The 13,343-nt window shown below is 59.8% G+C and overlaps 3 protein-coding genes across 7 annotated transcripts in view; 1 reads left to right on the top strand and 2 right to left on the bottom strand.

The window, feature by feature from the left end:
• The window catches only part of ZP1 (zona pellucida glycoprotein 1), an 18,978-nt gene extending 14,711 nt beyond the window's left edge, over positions 1 to 4,267 (bottom strand). For 3 of the 4 annotated variants that reach the window (XM_045485406.1, XM_045485409.1, XM_045485410.1), the window contains exon 1: positions 1,071 to 1,812. Coding sequence is in view for 1 of the 4 variants with exons in the window: in XM_045485410.1 (XP_045341366.1) it covers positions 1,071 to 1,137 (67 nt within the window). In the remaining 3 variants the exon portion in view is untranslated. Of the gene's footprint in view, positions 1 to 1,070; positions 1,838 to 3,324 lie in introns of those variants that run through there. The other variant, XM_045485407.1, reaches the window with a different exon arrangement.
• Positions 2,052 to 6,859, top strand: PTGDR2 (prostaglandin D2 receptor 2). 2 transcript variants are annotated; one of them, XM_045485411.1, is made up of 3 exons: positions 2,052 to 2,172; positions 2,904 to 2,970; positions 4,242 to 6,859. In XM_045485411.1, the coding sequence occupies exon 3, from the start codon at positions 4,250 to 4,252 to the stop codon at positions 5,438 to 5,440; it is 1,191 nt and encodes a 396-aa protein (XP_045341367.1). In that variant the 5' UTR covers positions 2,052 to 2,172; positions 2,904 to 2,970; positions 4,242 to 4,249; the 3' UTR covers positions 5,441 to 6,859. The 2 variants fall into 2 exon arrangements, with proteins under 2 accessions (XP_045341367.1, XP_045341368.1); XM_045485412.1 differs by lacking the exon at positions 2,904 to 2,970.
• On the bottom strand, positions 6,729 to 13,343 carry CCDC86 (coiled-coil domain containing 86). The gene is made up of 4 exons (XM_045485413.1): positions 12,344 to 13,343; positions 9,481 to 9,610; positions 7,740 to 7,814; positions 6,729 to 7,545 (listed from the first exon to the last, which is right to left on the bottom strand). The coding sequence occupies exons 1-4, from the start codon at positions 13,102 to 13,104 to the stop codon at positions 7,426 to 7,428; spliced, it is 1,086 nt and encodes a 361-aa protein (XP_045341369.1). The 5' UTR covers positions 13,105 to 13,343; the 3' UTR covers positions 6,729 to 7,425.

Raw genomic sequence — 13,343 nt, 5'->3', positions numbered from 1 at the left:
GAGAGAGAGAGAGAGAGAGAGAGAGTGGGGGAGAGGCAGAGAGAGAATCTGAAGCAGGTTCCAGGCTCTGAGCCGTCAGCACAGAGCTGGACTCGGGGCTCGAACTTATGAATCGCAAGATCATGACCTGAGCTGAAGTTGGACGCTTAACTGACTGAGGCCCCAGCCTATGCTCTTGACACTTGGTCGCTGGAGGCTCCTGTCCTCTGCTTCCAGCCAGCAAGGCCCCGCCCCAGGCCCCCTCTGCTCCCGAGGCTTGCTCTCAGAGGGGCAGACACAGGCTGTTGGTTCCTGCAACCAGCCGGGAGGAGGCTCGTCGCACCCTAGCATCGTACACGTAGAGACTGTGGGTGGCACACGGGCTCTGGGAATACGTTCCCAGAGGTCTGTCTCCACCGTGGGAGTGCAGCCGAGGGGCCCCACGGGGACAAACGTCACTGCCTCCTTCTTTAGAAAATGCCTTAGGGACCTGTTCATCTGGAATACTTTTTTGTTTGTTTTAGCAGCTTTTAAGTTGTCCTCAGGGAGGAGGGTTGGGAGATGAGCCACTTGGAAACAAGGGTTGGGGGAAAGGTCTGAGGAATGAAGATTTCAGGTACGAAGCCCCTTAGCGGGGCTGCCCTGAGAGATTGTGCAAGATGTTCACTGCACAAGGGGGCAAGGGAGGGCAGAGATCCAGTGGGGAGGGAAGGGGATGAAGGGGGGGGGGATTCTTTTTTAGCCCCCAAAGCAATTTGTGCACCGACTTTTGCACTTTGGGGAAGGGGCTGGGCAGGAGTCCTTTGTAAAAATTCTACTGCCAGGGAGTGGCAGTGCCGGATCCAAACACAGGCGGTCGGGCCCCAGAGTCCCCGAGCTTACCCACCACCCTCCACTGCATGACCTTAGAGGATGTTCATGGGTCAGCAGGGCAGGGGTGGGGTAGGTGCTCCTTTCCCCGAAGCAGAATAGAGGCACCTGCCTACTTTCTTGGGAGGGCTGTAGGCACTTGCCTCCAAGACCAAGCCCCCTGTGACCTACAGGAAAGGACGCCTCCCAGCGCTCATATTTTGGATAATCAAGGCTCTTACCGATCTGCCACCTTGGGCTGCAGTGAGAAATGTTATCCCCATCACACGGTCCTGGTATTTTATACATTCTTCACTCAGGATCGCAGGCTCTCAGCCCCTGAAATTAAGCCTGTGTCTAAGTGGAAGATTCCTGTACACTCAATCCCGTGGGAGGGGGTGCCTTGCCCTGATACGGGGGACACTGGGGTTTTAAACATGTTTTACTGAGACCCTCTGACGTGCTGGGACGCTGGGTTTGAAGGAACGGTTCCTGACCCCGGGAAGCTTGGTCAGCAAGGACCTGGGGAGCAATTAAATGGAAATTTATAAAGCTCTGTCAGCTCAGAGCCCACTTCAAATAAAAGCTGCATTGCCCTCGCCCTATAGCCTCTACCCATTTCCTCCCCGGAGGGGACAAGGACTGACTTCTAAGAGCACCTCCCGTGTGCGGGGCGCTCTGTGAACGGAGGCACCTCGCTGCCAAGCCTTCGAGGTAGACGCTGTCGCTCTGCTCACGGATGGCCAAACCCGGCCTGGCAAGCGGAAGTGGCTTACCTCCCAGCTGCGGCTGCAGGGCTGGCCCGGCCCCGCTCTGCCCACTGCCGCGCCCTGCCTTCCTGAGGATTCTGGGGTGAGGAGAGGGCAGCCAGGACGGTGGACATGTGCCCAAGATGTCCTCTTCCTCATGCCTCTCTCCCACGCAGCGGTCGCTCAAAAATGCAGCCCCCGATGCACACTCCCATTCCCCCACGGGCACGCGTACCGACCTGGGGCTTCTGCCAAATCTCCTGTGTAAAGGGAGGGGGTTGAGCACGGGCTGCCGGCAGTTACGTCCCTTTCCCATTGATGGAGATAAATGTTACTGGAATACCAGTGTGACAAGTCAGCCTCCGCTGTCCCCGCCTCCCCAGACCCCACCCCTAAACACACACACACACACACACACACACACGCACATGCACACACGCACACGCACACACACACTCCGGAGCTGATAGCTATTTCCTCCCTCAGCCCCACTCCCCTGCCTCTGCCTGCTGGTGACTCGGTGACTCGGCGACTCGTCTGGCTGCCACCAGAAGTCGTCTCTGGGGCTGGAATCCTGTGCTCCTTCTGTGCCCAGGTAAGGAAGCAATAATAGCCCAGGGGCTCGGCAGCCTTAGTGCCCTCTCTGGATCCACGAAGGCACAGTTTTAAGTCAGGATGGCAGAGGGCTGGGTTTCCCAAAGACTGGAGGGGACACACTGCTCAGAGAAGCAGAGGGCACAGGGGTAAGCACAAAAGCCTCTTTCCAGACTCACAGCAGTCTGGGTGGGAGGATGACAGGGGCAGTCTTAGGGTAACTGACTCTAAAAGCTTGCATTCCCTGCCCCTAACCCCCGCCCAAAGCAGGACCCTGGCTGCTGGGCTCCACAAGACTCCCGGGAGGCTGGGGGCCGACTCCATGCAGCCAGAAAGACTGATCCCGATGGGTCCCCAGGGTGTAGCAGGACTGTGCTCTTTGAGCATCCCCATGAGACCTGGCAAGAGGCTGCTGCGCTGAAGGGAATGTTCCAGTGCAGAGAGGGGATGGCATTCATCTGTCTGCAGGGTGGAGTCCCAGCTGTACCACTGCAGCTGAGGAATGGTGGGCAAGTTGCTATGCTTCTCTGGACCTCAGTTTTCTCTTCCGAAAAATGGGGTCTCACAGGGTCACCGCGAGTGGAATTGTTCTGCAAACTGTAAAGCTTGAGAAGCGTAAGCCTTCTTGGGGAGCACGGGCCCAACTGCTCCCCCCGCCCCGACCTGCCTGCGATCCTGGGGCTCATCTGCTTGGAAGAGTCTAGTCTGATCTCTTGGGGCCTCGCCTTCCAGAGGCCCGTGCTACCTGGAGAAGACTGTGGGTTTTCTCATCCCGGCCAACAGTGTTACCCCTGGAAATGTGAGTACTGAAGACCACCCCCTGCTTCCTTCTCTTCTTGCTTACGGCAGAGGTAGAGGACAGAGAACACACTGAGCCTTAAACTGTTGCTTCCCCGCTTGTCTGTTATTTGGGTGGCTTGAGCCTCGGCTTCCACGCCTGTAAAATGGGATGGAGTGAAGGTCTAGTGCCTTTTTTCTAGAGTCCTGAGCAAGAGAGCGCTTATGTAAAGGACCTACTGGAATCTCTGGCGCATAGTGGGGCCTCAGGACGATCTGAACTCCCAATCCCTGCCAGCCATCCTATGCCTCCTGCCGGCAGCCTCCCCCACCACCCCCCTGCCCCCCTGCCCTTGTGGATCTCAACCAGCCTCACATCAGGAAGTCTTGGGGTTTTGATGAAGCTGTGGGTGTGCACATCTGGGGTGTCCGCACATCTGCCAGAGGCTGGCTTCCCCAGCGCTTACCTGAGTAGTTTCTCAATCACTACCTGCTGAATGAATGCGTGAGTCAGTAAAGGAATGGGTTTCCTGGGGCAGGAGGGTGGCCCGGCGCCCTTGGGCAGATGGCAGTCTTTCAGCCCCATTGGGCCTCCAGAGCCCCAGTCTGGTAGTTCTCATGCCTAGCTCTCTCCCTCCTCTTATCTTATTTCCTCTCCAACTATGAGAGGAGGGGCTGGCTCCACCGGTCAAAGTCAACATACCCCACACGCCACGGTTGTGGGAGCAAAGGGCTGCACAGAGAAGCTGCAGAGAGGCAAGATCTGGGGGTGCTGTGGACAGGGAGGGCGCATGTCTTAAAGGCACAGCCTCTTCCTTCCACTCCCATCCCCCAGGCTGGCTGACTCACCCCTGTCCTTCAGGTGGGGCCTTGTTTGTGCCCCAGTGGCCCCGGGGGATTGGGAGTCCTGCATGGCCTGGCCTCGCGTGTGACCTTAGGGGACCTGCTAACAACAGTCACAATACTGACGCAGTGCTTCCTGTGTGCCAGGCTCCGCTCTAAACGTTTATGTATATTAGCTCATTGAACACTCCCAACAGCCCTATGAGCTAGGTCTTGTTATGACAGATGCCCACGTACCAGAGGAGAAAGCAGGCCCAGGAAGGTTAAATGGCTCGCCCAAGGGCGTGCAGCTGGGATGTTATTCCCCCACCTGACTGCCTTGGCTCAATGTCACTGGTGCCCGGTGGCCTCATCTATACCATTCACGGGTCAGGTTCCTATCCCCTGGGGAGGGGGGTCCCCTGCTGCCCTCGCTCTGCCTACCTCAGCACCCCCTCCTCTCCACCGCAGAGCCGGCCATGTCTGCCAACGTCACGCTGAAGCCGCTCTGCCCCATCCTGGAGCAGATGAGCCGCATCCAAAGCCACAGCAACTCCAGCATCCGCTACATGGACCACGTGTCGGTGCTGCTGCACGGGCTGGCCTCGCTGCTGGGCCTGGCGGAGAACGGACTCATCCTCTTCGTGGTGGGCTGCCGCATGCGCCAGACCGTGGTCACCACCTGGGTGCTGCACCTGGCGCTGTCCGACCTGCTGGCCACCGCCTCCCTGCCCTTCTTCACTTACTTCCTGGCCGTGGGCCACTCGTGGGAGCTGGGCACCACCTTCTGCAAGCTGCACTCCTCCGTCTTCTTCCTCAACATGTTCGCCAGCGGCTTCCTGCTCAGCGCCATCAGCCTGGACCGCTGCCTGCAGGTGGTGCGGCCCGTGTGGGCGCAGAACCACCGCACGGTGGCCGCGGCCCACAGGGTCTGCCTGGTGCTCTGGGCCCTGGCCGTCCTCAACACGGTGCCCTACTTCGTGTTCCGGGACACCATCCCGCGGCTGGACGGCCGCATCATGTGCTACTACAACGTGCTGCTCCTGAACCCGGGGCCCGACCGCGACGCCACGTGCAACTCGCGCCAGGCGGCCCTGGCCGTCAGCAAGTTCCTGCTGGCCTTCGTCGTGCCGCTGGCCATCATCGCCTCCAGCCACGCGGTCGTGAGCGTGCAGCTGCGCCACCGCGGCCGCCGGCGGCCCAGCCGCTTCGTGCGCCTGGTGGCGGCCGTGGTGGCGGCCTTCGCGCTCTGCTGGGGGCCCTACCACGTGTTCAGCCTGCTGGAGGCGCGCGCGCACGCCGACGCGGCGCTGCGGCCGCTCGTGTGGCGCGGCCTGCCCTTCGTCACCAGCCTGGCCTTCATCAACAGCGTCGTCAACCCGCTGCTCTACGTGCTCACGTGCCCCGACGTGCTGCGCAAGCTGCGGCGCTCGCTGCGGAGCGTGCTGGAGAGCGTGCTGCTGGACGACAGCGAGCTGGGCGGCTTGGGGAGCAGCCGCCGCCGCCGCGCCTCCGGCCCCCGCCCCGCCCCCGGCCGCCCGGCCGCCGGGCCCCCGCGCCTGCTCGCCTGGCTGTGCGGCGGCCGCCTGGCGTCCGCGGAGAGGGCCCGGGCCCGGTCCCAGGACGAGAGCGGCCCCCTGAATCGGGCGCTGAGCACCACCTCGGGGTAAGAGGGCGGCCGGGGCTCGCCGGCCCGGGAGGCAAAGGAGGGCGGCGATGCCGAGCGAGAGCGTCCCGAGGGCGACGTCAGGCAGCGACCCAGGGGTCTGCATTTTGCAGCGCCCGGCCTCCTCGGCCTCCTCGGTCTTTCTCAGAATCCTAGGCAGGCGGCAGGCGGGGCGGGACGCCCAGATTCTGCATTTCTAGCAAGATCCCTGGAGACGAAGTCGGCGCAGGGGCAACACACAGTGAAAACCACAAGATTTCTCCGACTGGGCAGTGGACTCCTGAGGCACGCAGGACACACTCCCCCTGAAGCTCAACTTTGTCAGATGGTGGGAGGGGGAGGGAGGGGAGTGTTTTCACATGAAACCAGTGATGGGTTTTGGGGTAGAAGACAGAGGGGAAAGGTTTGGGAAGCACTGACCTGGTCTAACCTCTTCATTTAGTCCCTCAGCCACCGTGTACTGAGCTAGACGCTTTATCTCACAATCCGGACGGTAGGTTCCATGATCAGACTGAGGCACGTGGAGGTTCATCCACGTGCCCCAAGTACAGGGTCTGCACGCTGACCATGAACCATCACACGTTCCACTGCCCCAGGTAGAAAAGCAACGCCTTTTCTATAAGGCTTTTCTTATAAAGTAGCAAAAGTGAGGGCTGTCGTGGTCAACCGGGGCTAACCCAAATGCAACGGGCATCTTTGCTGAAGGTCTTCTCATTGTTTAGTATTTCAACGTGTACGGCAGCCTCGGAAACCCCAGCACGGGACATTTCCTTGCGAATCTGACACCTGTATAGGCCTGGTATTCCATGGGATGCCCTGTGGGCAATGCTGGTAATCCCCAAATCTTTGCAACCCACCTCCCGACTAGCAGCCACTGGGCAGCTGTGCCTTCCAATGTGCAGATGTAAGGGGTAGCTCGTCCCTCCCTTGTAGCACATCCACTGGGCCGCGTGCTTCCTCTGCCACCATGGACTGGAGGACAAAGATCGCCGCGCTTAGGTCTGTCCCGAGGCCAGGCACAGAGTTGCTGCCAGTAACTGGTGGCTGAAACGTCGGTGGGAGAGCAGAGAAACCCTCTTGGGCTCTCGGTCCAGTGCTGCCTGTGCCACTCCTGGCTGGGGTCCCGGAGACTGGGCTGGCCAGCTTACCGTTTGCCACGGTGCTGGGCCTTGCCCACAGTAAGTGCTCAGCAAACGGATAGTAGATGCACAGCTGGCTGAACAGACACCCCTCTTAACACCTCGCCATGCGCCCTGCCAGCCTCCCCTCACTTGTCACCGCCTGACGCACAATGCCGTTTTCTTGTTTATTAGATTTTCCCCGTCAGAATGAAAGCTCCTTGTGGGCAGGGGCCTTTATATTCCCCAATACCTAGAATTGAGCCTGTATACAGCAGTGTTTCAATAAATATCTTTGATGCAGACTGCGTGGCGTGAATCCAATCTCTGGGGCTTCTGCAGCGTCCAGTACAGGTGAGAGGGAGCTGGGGGAACCTGGCTCCCTGCAACCTCCCCGCCTTAATCTTTCAGTGTGGAAAAGGAAGGGGAGCTGTGTTCAGTCTGCCGGGCGACAGGGTCAGTGGCCTGCAGAAGGACCCAGAGCAGCCATTGGGATGGTGTGAGGGGAACCGGTTCCTGACTGCAGCCTCCTGGCCTGGGTTGGACCCATGACCTTGAGACAGAAACACACATTTGGGGAATCACCCTCCAGATGTTAGCTCCCCGAGGAACCAGAGAATTTACTCTTCTTGGTTGCAAGGCACTTGAAGAAGGAGGGGGAAGAAGGCGGGGGGTGCTGAACCTCTTCCCTCCTCTAGTCTCTGCCAGGCCCCAGAGTCCTCAAAGGCTCAAGAGCCCCTCTGGGGTGGGGTGGGGTGGAGTGGGGCTAGAGTTGCAGGGCCGAGACCCGCAGAGGCACGTGACCAGCGGCCGGAGAAGTGCGGTGTCTGACACAGTGGTGGGCCACAGACGGCCTCGAAGTGTCCCGGACTCAAACCTTGGCTGCTGGCCGCTGGGGGGGCTGCTTCTGCAGCAGCGCCAGCGTGTCCCGCTTCTCGATGGAGCGAAGCTGCTTCTTCTTTGCCCGCTTGAGTTTGGCAGGGTTTCGGATCTGGGGGTGGGGTGAGGAGAAGGCGTCAGTGCGGTTGTAGTCTCTGCCCTGCGCCCCGGGAAGGGAGGCCTCCCCACGGGGGCCTGGGTCACACGCAGCAGGAGTGGAGGCCGCGAGGCAGGGCTGCCGAGGTCTCTCGAACACAGCGCCCAGCCTGGCCGTGGTTCAGGTCCCCCGAGCCAGACAACACTCACCACTTGGACGACCTCTGCCCTCCGCTCATTCTCCAGGCGGCGTTTCAGGTTCTCGGCCCGGCGCTGTTTCTTCTCCTGGAACACACAGAGGACGGGGATTTGGGTCTAGGAGCTGAGGCAGCCCCGGTCTCTTAGGCCCCAGAGTGAGAGCTTGCTGAGTTCCCAGGGAGGAGGAAAGGCCCTCTCACCCCGGCCCGACTGTCGCTGGTGGTGTGGCGGGGGGAGGGCCAGCGAAGAGGTATGCCCGTGGGACGAGAGGCCCATGACGGCGGGAAGTTCCTGACTGCAGCAGTCAAGGCAGGTGCCTGGTTATGTGGCTTAGATAGGAGGATGGTCGGAGGAGGGAAGACACAGGTGGTTCCCTACCTGGAAACTCGGGCACGTGCACCACGGCCCCTGGCACCAGCCCCTCATCAAATGCCAGGGAAGAGGCGTGGCCTGGCCCTCTCCCTCACTCCCACCTCCTCAGGGTCTCCCCTAAGGTTCGTCCAGGCGTGGGGCTGGGAAGGGTGGAGGCTATGGAGAAGAGGCTCCCGAGCTATCTGGCCCCGGCTCAAATCTCGACTCTGCTACTTCCAGATGGGTGACCCTGGCCAACTCGTTTAACCTCTCTGCCTCAACGCCCCATCTTCAAAGTGAGGAGGGTTACATAGGATTGTCCTGAGGAATAAATGAATGAGTACATGCACCGGCCCTGGAATGGTACCCGGCCTCCTGGGAGCACTTCAAAGATGAATCTAGTTGGAGTCTGTATTGGGAATGGGGAGTCCAGTGTCTTCTGGCTGTGGTGACTGCTATCCCTGGTGGGGCCCGAGGGGATGTCGGCCCCAAGGCCGCTGTATGGTCAGGAGCCTCGTCTGGCCTCTCAGCGGAACAGGGGTGGCCTGGGCCCCCGGGGAGAAAGGAGAAGTGAGACTTGGGCTCCCATCAGGGGACCGGCTGGGCTGGGGGCTGGGCAGGGGCGTTCCTGAGGGGCGGTGACAAGAAGGCCTGTGTTGCCCAAGAGGGAGTCAGGGCCACACAGGAAGTGAGACAAGGACTTGGCACACGGCAGCCGCTTCAGTATCTGCAGGGCCTCGGCCACGGGCCAAGCTGGGGCGGCTCGAAGCAGGCGACGGATGACGGAATGACTGGCTCAGCCCTTTCCCTCAGTGAGCGGACTCGGGGTGAGGTGCTTCACTCCTCCCGTGACCCTGGGATCACTAGGCAAGTGACATTCCTCCAGTAATGCCAGTCCTGGTGTGATGGTCCCTGACCCATCTTCTCTGTGTGCCACCCTGGGGCTTCCCGGAAATCGGGAACCTCCGAGAGGGCATTTCTGGCCTGGGGAAGAACGTCCGGGAGACAGCCGGAGGAACGTGTGGGGTATCCACTTTGCTGACGCATGGTGGCTGCTTCTTGGAGAACGATGGCAACGATTCCGGGGATGAAGCTTTTCCACCTGAGCAAGGACCCTAAGCCCATCTCACCAAATGCTTCTATCATCAGTGAGGGCCACTGGGGGGGCCTTGTCCCGGGCTCCTCCCCATCATCGAGTGTCGTATGGAGCCCTGGGCAAAGCTGGACGTTCCACTGGGCTTCCCTACCTGGGGTCCCAGACCCCACTTCTGCTTCTAGCCTGGTGCCCTGCCTCCCTCTGGGCACAGGTGGGAGCCCCCCTCTCCCCCACCCAGGCCTATCACAGCAGTCACCGGATCAGGCCCCTGAGCTCCAGCCTCAGCCCGGCTGGCTGGCCCCTCACCTGCCGGCGTCTCTCCTTCTCCTCCTCCAGGTGCCGAGCAAAGTCCTTGGCCAGCTTCCTCTCTTGCCGGTCCTTCATCTTCCGCTGCCAGGATGTGCGCAGGGGCTTGTCCTGAACCATCTGGGAGAACCTGTGTGGGAGATGACGGGCACTCTTGTAGTCCATGGGGGGCACCAATGCCCACTCTCTTCTCGGCTCTGGACCTTCTACCCCAGAACCCAGGGAGAATGACATCCCTACCTGCCTGCTTGCCAGGCAGTCAGCCCTCCGGGTCTGCAGAAACTTGGGGCAGGAATGGGCCCCACTCATGCCGGCTGCCATTTCCTAAGCCCTAGTTATGGGTCTCTGGGACAGGTACTTTTGTCCTCTCCATTCAACAGAGGAGCAAACCAAGGCTCAAAGAGGTTGAATCATCGCCCAAGGTCACCTTGTACCTGAACGGCAGTCAAGACTGAAGGCTGTCTGTGACCATAGTCCAGACCACACAGCCTTTCTGTAAAGTCCTGCTGCTTCCACCAAGCAAAGTCAGCTTGGGTGCTAATGCTTCTGGAGATAGGGCTCCCTCCCTCCGGGGCCGGCCTGTTCTGTTTCAGAACAGCGCAGGTGGTGAGGGGCCTCTGTAATGAACTCTTCAGACTCTCTCTCCCCAGTAGGGGGAATGTAAAAGGGGCAGTAGCATTAGAAGGTATCGGGGACGTCCTGGTGTTCCTGAGTGTGAGAGTGACATTACAGTCACAGGACAAACGGGATGGTCTCTGTTAGAATGCACACTGCAAGGATGTACACGTGGAATGATCCATCTAGGATGTGCTGGAAAATACTGCAGGAAGAAAAAGAAAGTTGAGCAGGTGATGAGACCATGGGGGTTCACTTAGCTATGCTCTCCCCTTTTCCATAGGTCTTTCTCCTTGAACTATCTAAAGTCTTCCTGGGTGTCCCATGGGCCTTTTCTCCTTCGCAGATCCTCTCCTAGTGGCCTTTTTGCCTCCCCTACTCTTTTCTTGACTTCTGAAAGAGCTCTTTTTCATCCACTTCTTGGTCCTTTATATGGGACCCCAAGTGGTCACAGGAGGTCAGCGGGCCCGCCCCAGCCTCTGAAGGCTGTGGTGCACACAGGGCAGAGCCCATTCCCCACCGTGGGGAAAGGTCAATCAATTCTGCTCTCCTGGGTCATCTCCCCGCCTTCTTAATCCGCAGGAGTCTGGTACGCACAGCCTGGACCTTGACCCCAGGCCTGTCCACCTTCGGCCGAGTTCTGACCCGAGAACACCCCCCGCCCCTCCACACACACACACACACACACACACACACACACACACACACACTGCTCCTTCGCCCTCTCCCCAAGGACCCGGTGCTGAAGACCTGGCTTCCTAAGGCCAAAAGGACGGGGCTGAGCACAGACTTCCTCCCTACCCCAGTTGCGAGAAACCCAAAGGGACAAGGAAGTGGGGACTTGGACACACACAGAGCCCCAGGACACAATGCTGCATGTTTCTAGAGCAGCACAGCCCGGCAGAACTGTCTGTAATGCTGCAAATGCTCTGTATTTACGTTATCCTGTAAGGTGGCCTCCAGTCGCTCTGTCAGCTGAGCACGTGAAATGTGGTTGGTGTGACGGAGGAATCGGAATTTGGGGGTTCTTAAATTTTAATCCACTTAAATTTAAATCGCCACGTGTGCCCGGCGGCTTAGCTACTGGGGCGGTGCGGTTCCAGAGCACTGGCTTTACCTGGAGGTTGAAGGCAGGCAGGCAGGCCGGCCTGGGTTTCAGGGCCTGAATCCACTGCCTACTACTTGAGTGACCTTGGGCGAGGTAGCCTGGGTTTCGGCGACTTCCCACATTATACGGAGACGAGAATGGCTCCTGTTCCGAAGGGTGTGGGATGATCAATGGAGACAAGGCTGGAGAAGCATTTAGCGCATGGTATGTACCCAATAAACGCCACCCTTCAGAGAAGGAAGATGGCACACCCAAGGAGTCCTGTGCAGGTGCCATTTGACATCAGTCTGGAAGGTGGGGCTGCAGCCAGGCCTTCCCAGCTGACTGCCTCCCTTCGGATACCTCCTGCTGCAGATACTACCTCGCCGGTCTCTGGGCCCACTCACCACCCGCCAAAGCTGCTTCCTCAAAGACCCCAGACATCAATTCAACGGCCCTCTGGCTCTTATCCACAAGCCCGGCCTGCAGCTTCTGAACCTGTTTTATTTCTACTACAACCGCCTCCTTACTGGTCTCTCGGCTTTCACTCCTGACCTATCGTCTGATATCCCCTCCCCCCCCCCATTTCTCCCCACAGCCTTGATTTCCTCATATGTAAAACGAGCAGAATCTTAACACCAGCTGCTTCACGGTACTGATGTGCAGACTAAATGGCACGACGCGTGCCGGTCCCTCTCTTTGCAAGGCCTTTGCCCTGGCCAACCCTCACCAAGATGCTTAGCAGTATTCTATACACTCAGGGCTTGGTAATACTTCTTATCACAGAGACAAATAACTGTTAACAGATACAAGGTGGTGAGGGCCTCCCGGCTTTTTATCAAGTTATGGCTGCTTTACTCGCGTCTGCTTCCCTCGGTAGGCAGAGGGCAAAGATAATGCTTGCTGAAGGAAAACACAAATAAGGTGTTACAGGAGAGGTCCACAGGTAGTCTGAGGAGGAAAGCATCACATAACCGTCCAGGGCACGGTCTCACCCTCCCTGGGTTCCCGGGGCATTTGACCACATTCTGATTATAATTAGCTGTTTGTGTGAGACCCCCAAAATGTGAGCTCTCTCCAACCCAGGGCCCGTCTCCAGGCGGCACTGGCACCCCAACACCACAGAGAACCACACCCCTGCCCCGCGGTCTCCAACTTCACCTTTTCTTGGAGCGGTCCTTCCACACCCGCCCCGATTTGGGCTTTCCCTTAGGGATTACAGGAACCTCCTCCACCTCCTTCAACTTCTTGGACGCTGGGGCCTGGGCTGAAGAGCTCGTCCGCTTCTTTGCCCCGAGGCCGCTTCTCACCGTCTCGCCGGCCGGAGGTGGCTTGCTCGGCTCAGGCTGACCCCGGGGGGAGCCGGGTGACTGCGCTGTCAGCTCCTGTAGTGGCCGCGAGGGCTCCGGACCCGGCGCTTGCTGACCCAGGTAAGGCTCTGGTGATGCTGGGCCCGGCTGCAGCTGATGTCGGGGAGACCCCGGGGCCAGCTCCTTCTTATTCAGGGCCAACTCCGAGTCCAGTTCTTCTTGGGCCTGGGAGGACTCTGCGGACTCCCCACTTAGCTTTGGCTGAAATCCGGGGGATTCTGGACCCGACTCCGGAAGTATTGGGGGCGACTCCGGGCCTGGATCTTGCTGGCGCTGGAGGGACCCTGGGCCCGGCTCTGGCTCCCTTCGGGGGGACCCCAAGCCTGCACCCTGCGGTAGAATAGGCGATCCCGGGCTTGTCTCCGGCTGACGTCGGGGGGACTCCAGGCCGGGTTGCCGCGCACTCCGAGGTGACCCGGGCTCCCTCGTTTCTTCTGGGTCCGACCTGAACTCCACAAGGGCCCGTCTCGCCTGTAAAACTGAGCCGGGGGTGTCGGGGGACTCAGGGTTTAGGCCTTCCAGCCGCCGGCTGCGCCTGAGTGGTGTATCCATGGTGGGGCCTGTAAGTTGCCAAATTTCACCCACGTGCAGCCGCGACCGTCTCTGCGGCTACCGGCGCGGTCCTATGACGTCAGGGGCCGCCCTATCAGCGTGGGGCAGGAGGGGCTGTTGCCGGGGAGACCGGGTTGGTGTTGGGCGGAGAGGCGGGATCGACGGCCCGAGGGGGCTGGGCTTACAAGGCGCGTGCGCAAAGCGCTTTGGCGCATTTGCCCCCGGGGGATGGCTCGTTC

This window comes from Leopardus geoffroyi, chromosome D1, assembly GCF_018350155.1.
Source record: "Leopardus geoffroyi isolate Oge1 chromosome D1, O.geoffroyi_Oge1_pat1.0, whole genome shotgun sequence".
In the NCBI taxonomy this organism is placed as follows: domain Eukaryota; kingdom Metazoa; phylum Chordata; class Mammalia; order Carnivora; family Felidae; genus Leopardus; species Leopardus geoffroyi.
The sequence above is the reverse complement of the archived record's forward strand: the minus strand, read 5'-3'. Positions and strand labels throughout refer to the sequence as shown.